Source organism: Corvus cornix, chromosome 2, assembly GCF_000738735.6.
Source record: "Corvus cornix cornix isolate S_Up_H32 chromosome 2, ASM73873v5, whole genome shotgun sequence".
NCBI classification, from domain to species: Eukaryota; Metazoa; Chordata; class Aves; order Passeriformes; family Corvidae; genus Corvus; species Corvus cornix.
The window spans coordinates 22,870,174-22,885,290 of NC_046333.1; the positions used below are offsets into that span (position 1 = coordinate 22,870,174).

The 15,117-nt window shown below is 43.0% G+C and overlaps 1 protein-coding gene across 1 annotated transcript in view; it reads right to left on the reverse strand.

Moving 5' to 3' along the window:
* ITGA9 (integrin subunit alpha 9) overlaps nt 1–10,955 on the reverse strand; it is a 240,159-nt gene extending 229,204 nt beyond the window's left edge. The window contains 4 exon segments of the mRNA XM_039548705.1: nt 1,031–1,137; nt 2,374–2,501; nt 10,674–10,707; nt 10,710–10,955. Coding sequence (XP_039404639.1) covers nt 1,031–1,137; nt 2,374–2,501; nt 10,674–10,707; nt 10,710–10,839 — 399 coding nt within the window. The 5' untranslated portion in view covers nt 10,840–10,955.
* Nucleotides 10,956–15,117: the final 4,162 nt, after the last annotated feature.

The following is a 15,117-nucleotide window of genomic DNA, read 5'->3' on the forward strand; positions in this document are numbered from 1 at the left end:
ACTCTAAGCACATATTATAAAAAGGTCTTTGAGGGAAACAGGTTTGTCCTCTGGCCTTTTACAGATGGTTGGCACAGTAATCACTGCATAAGATCTTTCTCACTAGCCACTTTTTGACAGCTGGATGCTACATACAAGGGCAGTCCTATATATCACTGGAAGGATAGGGCCAACTGAAAGTTTCCTACTCACGAACAGGGCTGTTTAGAATTAGACTGCTGTCAGGGTTGCCCTGATACAAGCTTGACATTTGCCTGCCACATATAATACGCATAACATTTTGTTGCAAATTTCTTTTTATTTCTGTTAACTTCCCTGCAGACACACTCAGGCAGACAGTCAGAACCCAACCATGGACGTATATACAGGCAATGATTGGTCAGAATGTAAAATACCCATGCATTCTAGAAAGGGTTTTGCCCAGGACTCTTTACGATAACACAGAAAAAGTTTTGCTAAGAAATATTGTACATGCTAAGGATTGCATCCGCTCCCCTTGTCTTGTCTATGTGCATAGTAACCACATTGAAGACAATAAGTCAATCCACACACAATTAAGACATCTCTATTTGCAACTCTTCTACCTTGTTAATAGGAAATTAATATAAATAAATGAAAAATATGGCAACAAAGACTAATTTTACATTTTTCCTTATAAGTTTTGAGACACAATTCATGTGCTCAAGGAAAATTTATTGCGTTCATAATTCCTACTTAAACACAGGCAAATTACAAAAAGAACAAATTAGTAGATACCTCCCAGACAAATTGTATTTATTCAGTTCAAAGATATAAACCCTCAGATTTAGGAGGAAGTCCTTGGCTGACGCAAGTCAGGTGTGATGGCTTGGAATCCTCCCTCTATAAATCACGTCTTCTGGCTGGGGCTCACTTCTGCTTGAAGAAATGGACTACAGAATCTGCTGCCTCTTACTCTGGACTCCATCAGTTACTGCCAAACACAATCCTGATGTGCTTAGTCAGGCAGCAGCTACAGTTTTAATGAGATCAAAGAAAAGCACGGACTTACCAGCACACTTCCACCAGCCTTTGGCTGTCTAGCTAGGCTCACACCCATCCATTCATCATCTCTGTCTTCCTTACAGGTCTTTCCACAGAGCATGCCCCGAGAATTGCCTACAGAAAAAAAGGGAAAGGCAGCAAGACAAGGAGACATGAGTTTTAAATACCTACCAAAGAATCCTGACAAGAAAAGAGATTGCCCATCAAACATCTGACGATGCTTTTCTTTTCCCCTGCATCCTGATTATTAGTACTTGAATGCATTAACTGGGGCAATGTTCTCACTCTTAAGTGGCAGAGTACACATACACAGCTGAGGACAGACCCTGTTCCAAACAGGCAGCAGCTATTACATTATGTCCACAGCTCTACTTAAATGAACGATCAAGTCAGTGGGAGAGGTATCAGATTGCCTCCTAAATGCAATCTTGAAAATGAGATTGGGGACACTTAAAAAAAATGAGGCTGAAATCTGTAGTCCTGTCAGGCAGCATTCATGAATCCATGACAATTTATAATCTGGTAGCAGGACAAACCACTTAGCCAAAACCCTGTTTTAACACATGTAAGCCTCATAAACAGAAATTCTACTTAGTGTAGGTATGAAAAGATGAACAATACAAATATGCCTTTTTTTTACAGGCAGAGAAAGCAACATGTCACCAAGAAAACCAAAATATTAAAATGCTTCGATCTTTATCATCATTATCCAGCATGAAGTTTTAGATCATAATTTGACTTTAGGCGTCCACCTTCCCCTGCCTCAGACAGTACATTAGAGTAACTGAAGTCAACCCTGATCCCATTCAATAGCATACCCATGGTCTCACTGAGACCACTTTAGCACAAAAAGTAAACTCAAGAAATTATTCGCTGCATTATGAGGGAACCCATAGATCACCACATTACTAATAACCCCACATATCATGAGCCCATCACTGCATTGCCTGGAGTTATCTCATACACTGTTTACTTCAGCACTGCCTGGAGCAGGCAGTAGCACTCCAAAACACTTACAAACTCACCAACATGCTGAAAAGTCACACTGAAGCAGGTGAAGAAAAGACAGCAGCTTAGCTTAAGCAGGGAAAAACCCACATTTACCTGGTTGCTCCCTGGAAAGAGCGAGCAAGGCCACTGGGAGGACACCGGCACAACTGGGATGTTATTTTGTAATGCTGAAGAGAATGTGACACTTTTGCTACTAGTGTTCAAAATCCAACAGGAAAGGCTGATGGCTCCCTCTCAATACTTCGGGGCCAATTTGAAGTTGGCAGAAAGATTGCTAGCCGTGTGGTTTGGATTTTTTTTGGTTGCCTCCTGCTGTCCCAAAGCATCATAACTACCCACCTCTCCCCATATCCAGTTCTGTGCATCTTCTGTCAGGATTGGTATGGACTCGACATTTAAACACTGCTCCTGGGGACTGAACAGAGGTGCTGTATTTAGATTCTGCCTTGGGAGCACCAACCAAGACCCTGAAAACCAAAAGCAAAGCAATAAGTGATTAATTTCAGGTGGAAAGAAAAAAACCAACTAACACCACCGAGGTTCACATTGCCAGAGCTTCCTTCTTAAAAGCACTTTTCTCAGCAACCTTGTAAAACAATGACACTGATTCACAAACTGAAAACACCACACACAATAAAGGCATTTTTCCACAGTGAAGGAATTTCCACAAGTATTTTTAACAAATTAGATTTCCATTAGGATTGCACCACATTTAAAATGGCACACCCTCACCACACACCTCCCAAAAGCATTTAGGAAAGCATTAGGATGGACAACAGCATCTGCATCCATTTTTTCTCAGTTTTAGCTACATCCCTATCAGTCCAGAACTGATACACCCACAAACAGACAAAATCTGAACCTGGATTCTTGCCAGCCTGCCCAAGATTTGTAAGCTTGTTTAGAAAGTAGAGGCACCCCATTCTCAGAACACTTTATATAATTATGTCTTTAAAAAACAACAGCAAAAAACCCAACCAACAATAAAGCAAATCTCTTCCACAATACATTGCTACCACCCAATATTTATCCTTAAGGCTGTGAAGACTTTACCTGGACTATTTATCCCACATGAGATCTACTGTTTCTGGGAAGCACCAATGGCCTGCTCTGACCATAGGGTTACCCTTGAAAGAAAGATGGTGAGCACTTTTTAATCACTTGTGTTAGGATCTAGTTAAACTCTTTAACAAACAGACTTCTATCTTCTCATGCCCTAAGGGATGCTTTTTGAGGAGGATTACAAGGGAAGCACAAGTATTAAAGGAGTCCTTTCACTGCTTCCTCATTAAAGGGACAATCTTTCTCAAGTGGTTGTGACCCCAGACCTGGGTAGGTGAGGAGGAGGAGGGAGGTTAAGCAGGAGGAGAGCAGCTCCAAGGAGGGCACTGGGGAACACCAGGTAACTAAGTAACAGTTCTGCAATGCTCTTGCACTGTCAATCACGACAGAGCTTCTGAATGTAAAAAAATCCTCACTAAAATCAAGCCCAGGGCTGGAACTAAGAGCAACCATCTCTAAAAGGCTAAGCCTCCAGCAGTCCCCTGTGCAGACCCAGGCTGCTACCTGGGAGGCAGCAGCTGACCAAGGAGACACTGCTCTTGGTTTAGGCACTAAAGAGTTACTGGTACAAAGTCAGTCTGCATACACAACTCTCCCATTCACAGGTGGACAGCCCAGCACCAACCCCAAAATGGATGCTTTCCCTGTGTTAAATAACGTTTCCTTCACCCTCCAGTCTAAAGTTCCATACCAACCACCACCGATCACCACCATCCCAGTACACACAGGGAGACCCAAGGCACAAGGTGTGCACCTGTCCAGGTTCAACCTGAGTCATCCAGAGGAGCTTCTCCTGCATCAGAGCCTGATCTATAAACAACAGCAGCCAATCTTCCACCCAACACACTCCGCTGGATGCAACAAAACTGTCTTGTGGCAGTTGATACACTTAAAAAATATGAGAAACCCCTATGTTAAGTGACCATTTTCTCTGAAGTTTTATGGGCTAAACTGTATCATTTGGAGAATTCTGATGGAATTGCACTCTGGCACTCTACAACACACATCATGTTTTCACAAGTGAAAAGAATTAATGTCCAAAATACTTAAATTGCTAAAACCTACAAAGGCTGCACACTTGGGGAGCAAGTGCAAAGGAGCTTGAAAAATAGCTCTAAATGGAAATCCTACTAGGCAGGCAGCAGATATAAATCAAATGCCAGTCATTTCATTTACACAGGCAATGAATGCATAACATTCACTTACTGACATTCATGAGGTCTAACAAAAATAAACAGTACTAGCTTGAAGAGTTACAGTTCAAACTGCAAAAGGAAAGGCCATGTTTCTATGACCTGTTATAACAATAAGATAACATAGGTCACATTGACCTCCAGTTTAAAAGAGGTTTTGCTCTAACCTAAGAAAAGTAAATATGATTTAGCAACTAGTGCACAAGATACCTTGGGTTGCAACATGAAAGATAGACACAATGGAGCCTAAATTACAAAGACTTTTCATTTCTCTTTAAAGACATGAATGGGAAAAATTGGTAATTAACAATTTGAGTAGGCTACTGGCATAGATAATATTGCTGTCTTAAGCAATTGTACTTTTCAAAAAGAAAATGTCCATTGCCATTTCTTCGTGTGGACTGAGCAGAAGGAAGCAGCCAGAGACATATGCCAAAGGCAAATCTATTTTGGATTGTCCTGAATGCGTTCTAATTTGATATTTCACATAAAGCACACAGTATGTCATCTTAGGATCTTGTCTCATTCTTTCACTCTTCACTCTTCACCTAGCACCCAGCAGCTGAAACCTTTGCAGAGCTCCTGTTTCATCTGGCATGATCCATGCTCACGTATGCCCTAAGATGGTTACCTTCAGGGAAACAGGAGGTATTCTGTTGGTTCACATGTGTTTTGGTTGGTATTTGTTACATATCAGTTACTTTAATTTTATTCAAAGGTTTGAGACCAGAATACTTCCTTTGTCAACAAAAAGACTTGCTCATTCTTTCACTAGCTTCTGTATGTAATGCTTTAACTGTTGTAAGGAAGTCACCCGTTTAACTATCATGAGACTTTTCAGCAGACCTGGATAGAAGACTCATTTCCATCTAAATACTTTGGGATCCCTGGAGCAAAAAAACCCACCTGTTTTTTATCTCCTCTGCATCTTTAAAACACCTTTGAAATCTTTTGCAATGTCTATCAAAGAGCACTGCAATCAGAGAAAGTGTTTTTTCTCTGCTACTATATCAAATCAGAAATACATTTCAAAACAAAGCCTTAGAGTCTAATACAGTCTTCTTTCATCTCAGTGCTGTGGATTCTTGCCTGGCATAAACACAGAAGATATAAATACAGCTAGCTGAAGTAAAACTTTCCAACATATTCCAAATAGTTTAAACACCTCTTGTTTAAAATGACTGATTTTTGTGGTACAGATTTCCAATGTTACTATACGACTACTTGGGCTGTCAGCAAGCAAGCACCAGCAGTTTTCCAGCCTTTTGCCAAAAGGCTTACTGTGTGAGTAATACTCTCTGCAGAGATTATTGGTAAGTGCAGCTTCTCACCACAACCATACTATTCTGTGGGAAGCCCCTAGAATATTAGTAAGTAGCTGCATGAAGATTCCCTGAAGGGGAAACCCCATCAAGAGAAAAGAGCTTACTTTCTATGCAGAAAGGAAGAGAACCAAGAACAGGAGGAGTGGAGTTTGGAGCCATTTTAGCCATTTTCCTTGAGGTACACAGAAATCTGTAAGCAACAGCCTCATCCCACTGGCTCTGTGAAAAAAAATCATTGGGCTTTAAACCAAAATAGGGAGCAGTAAGCAGAAAGGCCACTTAACTTTCTCTTCTTGCATTCATACTCATACTATGAAGAGCAAACGTCTTCATCTGTATTGAGAAAACTATGCAGCTGCATGGCTGGAAACCATACCACTGAAGGAGTTGCAGCAGCCAATTTTATTGGATGACAAGAAGCTTTCCTGGTCACAGAGAAATTCACACCTCCTTAAAATTACTTCCTGAAGAACAGTACCAATCACTTCCCTTGTGATTGACCCCCAGGACATACAGATTTGGAAATTAAGTGTTGCATTTAACAGAAGGAATAGTGAGCAAAACTGCAGAGCTGACCGGTGGCTAGAGATGCCAAGCACATTAAGCATCAGCGTACAGCATGTCAGCAGTGACCAGACAATCACAGTTTAAAGACTGAGGACTGTAGGTACCTCACCTGACTGCAATGTTAAGTGGCAGGGGAAAAAAGTCTTTAAATATCCTCACATACCACAGCTCATTTCAAAAGCAATACCAGAGAAGGGTGCCCTACCATCATATCCCAGTCAAGTTTCTCCCTTTTAGAAAGGTCTCTGTTACTTGCAAAAAAAACCCCAGTTACTTGTAATAAAACCCCATGCTTGATCCATTACATGCAGAGCAAGAAGTGGGAGGGCTGGATGATCCATGACCAATGACAGCAAGCTCAGGTTCCTCGAAATTCCATGGCAGGATCTACAGTATCACTGTTTAGATTATGCACACAACACCCAGTTTTCACTGGGTCAGTCTGTTACCACACCTTTGATAAATAACATAGAGAATAAAAATGTTCAGCTCCCCTAAAATTGCTGAATAGAGCTTAAAGACTAAGCCAGCAAAAAAAAAAAGAAGAAAGGATATAAAGGTATGCACATGGGATGATAAATGTGGCTGGAACCAGTGGAGAAACAGATAAAGAGGCCTACAGTGTTTTCTTGGACAAGTTATGTAACAAGAAGCAACAGCACGTGCCCAAAGAAAAAGTTCAAGGAAAGGTCACCTTTAATATTGAAGCATTCAGTGCATACAACCACCAGAGACCCCTCTTAATAAACCTCCAGAATCATAAAAGGACTTTCAGAAGGAGGCAGATGCATGTAAAATAGTTCTAGGAAGGTGATGTTTATGTATTAGATAAGAAACATGTTTTAATGAATATATATGATTATGATAAATACCTTGTTGTAAAATCTCACAATACATGCAGAACAAGGAGAGATCAGCTGTGTGTCCTGCGCAGATAAAGAATGCCTGCTTTCTAGTGCTTCAAATTGTATTAGAAAGTTTATTCTGTCTGATTTTGGAATCACCTTCCTTCTGCTAGCACACAAGTTTACGCAACATGCCAACGACACATACCCATCGGCTCAAAACGCAGATCAATGTTCATTATTTCAGGAGCAGTGCAAACCAGTGAAGAGCAGGGCTGAAAGAATGATGCAACAGGACAGAGGCCAGACTCATTCTTTATTGTAAAACTGGCAAGAGGACACCATGCAACTAAACTGACTTCAATACCTTTTCATGCCAGATCATTTTGCCAGACAAGATGAAATGGTCGCCCTAGACTTGCTGAGAGATGGGAAGGTATCAGCAAGAAGGGGTCATAAGGACAGAAAGGGAGAGAGACTAAAGTAACATCTTATTCATTTTAAAAAAAAAGAAGAATCATAGATTTCAAATTATTAACACTTTTTATTGGGGCAAAAATTGATTTTTTTTTCTAACTGTCTGGGGTCGTTTCTTGGTTATTGTTTGAGTCCTTACTCCAAATTTCAAAATTATATCCAGAGAGCAGAAACACTTCAGCTTGTTCCTGCTCCAAAGCAACCAGCCACCTGGTTTCTTGCTGAAAATGGCAATGATGGGTAACTGAGAAAACCTGTCAAGATTTACAGCCATAAAACCCACTTAAGGAAGGAAAAGACGACATAGTCAGAAATACAATAACCTCAGCGCATCTGTGATGAGAAACCTTTCTTGAGATAAGAAAATGTGCAAAAACAGGTCAATGGAATCATCATTGCAATCAACTATTGCAGAAAACATCAAAGGCACTGACTTGCTTCACTATTGTAGTGGTGACTGAACACCCATATTCCACTATAATTTCTGTGTGCAGCAGCCTGACTATTCACGTTTATCTGTTGTAAGATTTCATACCAAATATCCCCACCCCCGCTTCTTTTTGCATTCTACATGAATATCTGGGTCACATAAATCCTGAAGAATCACCAAACCCTGAACCAGTTTACTGGAAACCTGCAGGCCTAATGTAGGCAATACAGACAAGTGCCTTTGTGGTCTTGGAAAACAGAGTTGAAATATGGAAGACATGGCTATGAGAGATACCATCTTAATATGAATCAGTGACTATATATATTTATATATACACACACACACACAAATAGATTCACACACACCAACACATGGACAGGCTACCGAAAACAACACAGCTCTCATGATCAGAAGTACATTAGGTGAGTATTGCCTTCAAGCAATGAAGAGCAAGAGTTCCCTGAATACTTTCAAATGCTTGAGACCATATTAACATATTAAACAATTTTAGATGGGCAGGAGCCCTATCAGCCTCAGATATGATCAATCACATTTTTGCAGGCTCACATAGTGCTAAACTCACCATGCAAGCCTTGAATGGCAAAATACAACTGTCTAAAGTTAACTTATTTTAACTACTTCCCATTGGAGTGCACAGACCAAATGGACATGAGAAAACTGAAATCACAGCTCTTCCTTGGGTGTATAAAAGTCAAAAGAAAAAAGAAAAAAACCTTGACACACAAAACCAAACAATAACCCTGACTTTTAAGAGAAACTTCTTCAGAAAACTGGAAGCAGGCTGCATATACTTTTAAGAAACATTCATTATTGACCTTTAGGATGCACACACACATTACAAGCACAACTGCACACAGCACACTAGAATCAAGGAGAGTGTAAAAATACTCTTCTCCCAAACTTTTTATCCCAGTGTCTGTTGGAAACAGGATTTTGAAGTACCCATGAAAGCAAACTTCCTGCTCCCTGGTGAAACAATGAAAGAGGAGCTTTCCCACCAGTGGTGACAATCCCACCCTCATGATTTCTGACAGTGCTGATGGCTGACCACATTAAGCCTTCTCGGTTTTAGGCCTAACAACTTTTTTATTTAAAAGCGTTTAATGATCTTAGATGTTGGTTGGTTTGGGTTTTCTTTTCTTCTGGGTGCTACAGCGAAGGCGCCATGAATCAGCTCCATTTTCCAGAAAAATGGAGTTTATGTAACTTGAGATTTTAATTTTGAGCACCAGACTTCTAACAGATCCCTGGCTTCAGACAGATGCCCAACACTTAAAGTCCAGCATGTTTCTAAACAAAGTGGAGATATCTGCAAGAATCCTCCCTAGTCCACCTTCCCTTCCAAAAATATCACACCAGCAGGTGCTATCTGAAGATAAGTCATATTATCGATCAGAATGACAGATAAGAAGAAACAAATTCTACCACTTTTGTCCTACCACACTGCACTAGGTCAGCACTTCATTCACACCATTGTGAATCCCCAGCAACTTGTGTTGAATAAAAGTTCCTTTCAGCCTTCGCACCCTTCATTGACTCCTGACCTAAGTTAAGCATTGCTTTAAACTGAGAGCTTTTCTTCTCCCAGTGTGCTTTTCCTCTAAGAAATCTTCTTATAAGTCCGTAAATTTGAATGCTCCATGGAAGCCACTATGTAGAAAGGCAGAGCATAGAACTACTTGTGAACTAAAGGGTGTGAAAGAAATTCATTTTTAAAGGACTGTAGGCCAGAATGAATACATTTATTTAAACCACAGTGCACCAAAGTTCTAACATCAACAGCTGAATATCTAAGTATAAAAAGATAAAGACATGCTTTGTGGACACTTACTGGCAGCAGTGGTTCCTACTCACATTAGAAGTGCACCAGATGACATCAGCTAGGTCCAGTTAAGAGAAGTCACTTTTAATTCTAACAAAGAGCCTCTAACCCAGACAACAAACAGACTATGGTCCAATGCTCTTTTCAGTCAACGGGAAAACAAGAAGCTTGTCAGTTTCACAAATTGTTGGATGCAGATAAACTTTCTATCATCGGCCTTCTTTTTATTTTTAAGTTACACAGACATTTCCTCTACGATTTGGAAGCGTCTCTTCAGCCTCCGAAGGAATTTTGCCCCCCGCCAGAGTGTGGGGAGTTTAGCTCCGTGGACGCTGAGCGCGCTGCTCTCGCTGGAGGTCACCGCTATTAGAAACATTTCCCATTAGCACGGCAAAACCCATCATCTTCCGTACCCCGTGCGCTTTTTTGTACCCAGTCAAGACGGTGAGCTGCCTAAATATTTCCCGCGAGGAAGGGGGACCGAACACAGCGTCGAGACATCGGCCGCGGGCCGGCTGGCGCTTGAGGACAGTTAGGTCACAATGCCGAGCGCCGGCTGCCAGCCCGGAAAGGACATCCCCGTGTTAAAACGCCTCCCAGTGCGGGGCCCCCTGCTCACATCAGGGAAATCCCTCGTGCACAAGGGGCGCGGAGCCCACAACTCCTCACTCCACCGCACCCACACGAAGAGGTGAACCGAGCGCGGGGAGAGGCCCCGCAGCCAGGGCGGAGGCGCCCCTTTGCTGCACTTGCGAGGGGGCTCGGCTCCTGCTGCCTCCGCTGCGGGAGCTGCGGCTGCCGGGAGGGATGGATAGCCCGGCAGCGACCGCCCGGCCGCATCCCCGCCGCCAACCGCGCCCTCGCCGTCCCCGGGCACACAGGGGCCGCGCTACTCACCACCGCGTGCTATCGTGGTAGTGCTGCAGCACGAGTACCCAAAGAAGGAGCCGTTGGGACCCCGGAAAATCACGGGGCGACCCACGTCCACGTTGTAGGAGCGCACCACGGCCACCCACAGCAGCGTCCACAGCACCCGCGCTCCGCGCTGTCGCGCCTCCGGCATCCTGCGAGTCCCGAGACAGCCGCCCGTACCGGCGCCACTAAGCGCTGATCTCCGGCCCACCAAGCCCACGCCGCCCCAGCGCCGACTCCGAGGTGGCGTGGCGGGCGCGGCGCTTTTGTGCCCGCCCCGCGTCGCGTCCCGGCCCGGCCCCGCCGCGCCCCTCGCCGCGCGAGCACCGCGCGCCCCTCGGCCTCGGCCGCCCGCGACGCCCGTGGCGCCGGCGCCCCCTGGCGGCCCCGGCCGCGCCCGCCGCGCCGCGCCCGACCCCGCCGCCCGTGGGCCCCGAAACGCGGCATCCTCGGCTCTGCCGCCCGGCTCCTCCCGCCGCGGCACCCGCGCGGCCCCACAGCCACCCCTCGGTGTCCCTCTCGTCCACGAAACTGCCTGTCAGCTGTGGCTTTCTTTCATTTTTCCACCTACTCCCGTTCTCGCGCAGCCCCGCCCCCCTCCCCCGGTCGTCGCCTGGAGGGGGAAGAGGGAAATCACGAAGCTTACGGCAGAAAGACATGGAGGAATCAGTCCTGCCTTCCATTAGTTTGAGGCTATCGGCCCTGCTTGAATTTGGCACTCGGAGAGGAGCGCTTCGTGAGTGACAGAAGAAAGATCTGATTTGCATCAGGCCGAAACACACACAAGATTTTCTTGGGGAAAAGGAAGCCATGAGGAGAGGACGTGTCTTTTTTCAGCAGAAATGAAAATACTTCGGGGAAAAAATCAGACCGGTGTTTTCCGGCAGAAGTACTTCAGGTCTGAAAAAGAAGCACCAACCTTCGTGGCTAAGTAAAAGCTGAAAATAATTGTTCTAATACTTGAAAAGTTTGACCATCTGAGAGCAAAAATAATCAGTCAAACATGCAATAATAGATGAGCAAGAGCAAAGGCAAGAAGACAGTCTGCTCCAGAGGATAAGACAAGGGTGATCATCACTCTGTAGGAGAAGGGGAGGGCAGTTATGTGCTAGAAAACCCTTCGGCCCACAAAACCCCATCTTTCATTAAAGTAAAAAGCAATAAATTTTACTGCTCAGGATTCATGTGTTTAGATCCTTCTTGAGGATCAAGCCCAGAATCTCAGAGGATAAATAGTTTCTCACAGATAATTGTGACTTTCATATGTTTCTGTTAGTCTTGGCTTTGACTTTTTAATTCCATGTACCCCCCTCATCCATAAGAAGGGGCACCAGGAGAAACACAAGAATAGAGGGGCCAGGAACTCTTGATACAACAGGAACTGCCACTTCTGGCAGGCCACTGGAGATTTGCAGCCAGGTGCAGTACCTCTTGCATATGCAGCCGGTGGTTAATGGGGAATTTGCTTCTGATGACACCAGTGATCTCCAGGGAAGGGTGCTGCATGTTGAGGCTCTTGGAAAGCTGTCATGGATTCAATCTCTTGTAGGTTGAATCTTCTTTCAGTGAAGGAAGTTCTTGGTGAAAGAGTAATCCTTTTTCTGCAAAGGGTTTGCACCAGGATTTGTGTTCAGTGAGGAGGGAATTTTGTGGTAAGCTGTTTCATGATATCCATGTGGCTCTTTCAAATGCATAGCCTGTTTCTGCAAGAGAGCATCCTCATCAGGAAGAAGATTGATCACCATCAGTGCTTTTGAGCATCACCCTCAGAGCAAGTGCTCTGGTGCCACATGTATATGTTGCTGTTTAGAAACTGCCATTTTTGATGTTTACTGTGATGCCAGAAAGAAAACATTACCATAGAAATTTTCAGGGATGGGTTAAATAGAGAAGTAATAACTACAGAATTTGGTGGTGAAGAAAAATCCATAGAGGAATGGATGTTTCCAGTCACCAAGGTGTTTCATATTGGCTGTGTGAAGCTTAGTGGTACAATTATTTAGTGTACTTGTTCAAGGTGGCTTGTAAAAAGGTTGGAGTAGTGCAAGTCTTCCTTCATCTAACTATGACCAGGGCTATGGAGAAGTGAAAATTTTCCTGTCAAATCTGAGTGGCACAATGCTCACTATCAAATAAAAAGGGAAAGTCCCTTTATCAGTAACTTCAGCTTTAAGTGTATGATCAAACTGCAAGAACTGATTTGCTTATTAGTGCACCAAGTGAAAACAGCAGGACATTTACATCATATTAGCAGGGAGATTTATAACATTTAATGGAAAGATTTTCACAGGGATTTTGTAACAGTGCAATAAATATGGATAAAAATAATTTGATTCAGGCAGAAAATCAATACACCACAATTAAGCAAATTCCACAAATGATATGCAATCCCATTAGCACTACAAAGCCATCTCTGCCTTTTGAAGCAAGAAAGTGTTGGGGGTTTTCAGTTAATTACCCAGGCACTAAACGATGCTCAGGCAGCTCTCAAACCAAGTTAAAGGAAATGTGGATGATATGCTAGAGAGAGGGATGGGTTCATCCTTCTCCAGAGGGAGGAGGGAAGCAAAGCAATTAGATGAGGTGAATGGAACACTTGTCTTTCACATTGCAGAGTGCTCTCTGGAGGACTTATTTCAACTAGAAATGATACGTACAAAATTGTGTCAATCCATTAAAATGTCAGCTTTCCATTCTTTGCAAGGAAGAGTATCCAGGGAAAGGCTAGGAATATGGTACTTCCATCATTTTCTTTCTTTTACTGCACATCCAAATACTGAAGTAATCTCACAACATTTAATCCAACGGGAATTTTGTCAGTCCAAACAGAAACAGAAACAGAAACTGCCTGTCCCAATGGTGTAGGTTTAGCTGATAAAATTCTGGTATGCCATTTACGAAAGCAATGGGAAGCATCCAACTGCAGCGACAAGGATAATAATGATGTACAGTTAAATGAATATAATGATAAAACTAAGGGGTGAGAACACAGAATAATACATTAAATCATATGCCAAGCCTTTGTGAAGGAACCATTCAAACCAGGAATAGCTGTAACAAGCACTTCTATATCCCTGTTCTCACTCTGTGAACCTTGATGTTTGTATCATCTAGGGAAGCTCCATACCTGTGCCATAGGGCTAATTTGTACTTTACACCTACCTCTATTAATTAAACACTGTGTTTTGGCAAGACTCAGTCTCCAGATTAGTTTATAAATTAGAAACGTTATCTGTAAATTGAGAATCAACAGTGAAGTAGCACCCTTGACAATATTTTTAATTAATAGTAGAGCTCAGGAAAAAAAAGTCCAATGCAATAATGTTGCGACTGTGGAAAGAAATTAAAATGAAAACAAATGCCCCATATCTGCATTGCTTAAAGATTCAGCTGTGTACAGACCCCATTCATAAAGACTGAGCATTAACAGATTGTCCTCCTGGAAGCTTCTCCTCCCAAAATGGCACTTTAAAGGTGATTTTTATATATGTGTGTGTGTATATAAATATATATATAAAGATAAATTTGTTCCTGTACTACACATGGTGAACTCAATATTGTTTTCCTTACTTTTACCAATACCTTACTTAATTTGAAGACCCTGCTTATCATTTGCCTTTCCTTGCATTTGTATCGAAGTAGTGCTCTGGTTGAAATTTTACTGTCTGTTTCAAAACAGTTTCTTTGCACAAGTAATTTCATTTTCACTTCCCACAGACACCCACAACTTACAGTTGCTGTAAGCATCTTTTTTGAGCCCTACTTGTTTGGGTGCAGATTTCTCTACCTGGCCCCCAGCTCCCTCCTGCTTGCTCCTAGCCACAGGTGGGAAGAGGATGTGCTGCTGAGTGGGGATGGGATGACACCTCCTTCTCCCACCCTGGCATCCATCAGCAGGGACACGCTAACAATTGGAAGGCATCCCATAATCTCATTAATACAAAGGCTGCTGCCTCTCCCTATCATTATTCATACATTTATGTCAGTACCTGCTCAGTAAGGAGCAGTTTAGGAGGTACCTGCAGCAGTAAGGAGGTTTTAACTGAACTTGTGTTAAAGGTTTCTCATTGCAGTGGTGAGACTTGCTGATTGTTCACGTTCATTCTTCGTATTTCTCTGGCAAGTGCTCAATAAAAGGAGATTGGTAACTCTGTTTGTAAATCAGGTCCTAATGATAATACTGCAGTTTATTTTCAGTCAGTTCCCACAGAACTCTCTGATCTAACCCGCCTACAGACTCAGCTGAAAAGAGTTCAGGAGACTAAACTTAGATGAGATGTTTTCCAGACACTTTTTGTAGCTCTTTTTGCCTACCAGGTAAAGAGCATCCTCTTAAATTCTTCTTCCACTGTGGCTTCATTCTAAAGATAGATTGTTGTTGCCTCCCCCATTAAAGGAGAGAGAAGTGCTGCCACCTTTCGTTGCACTG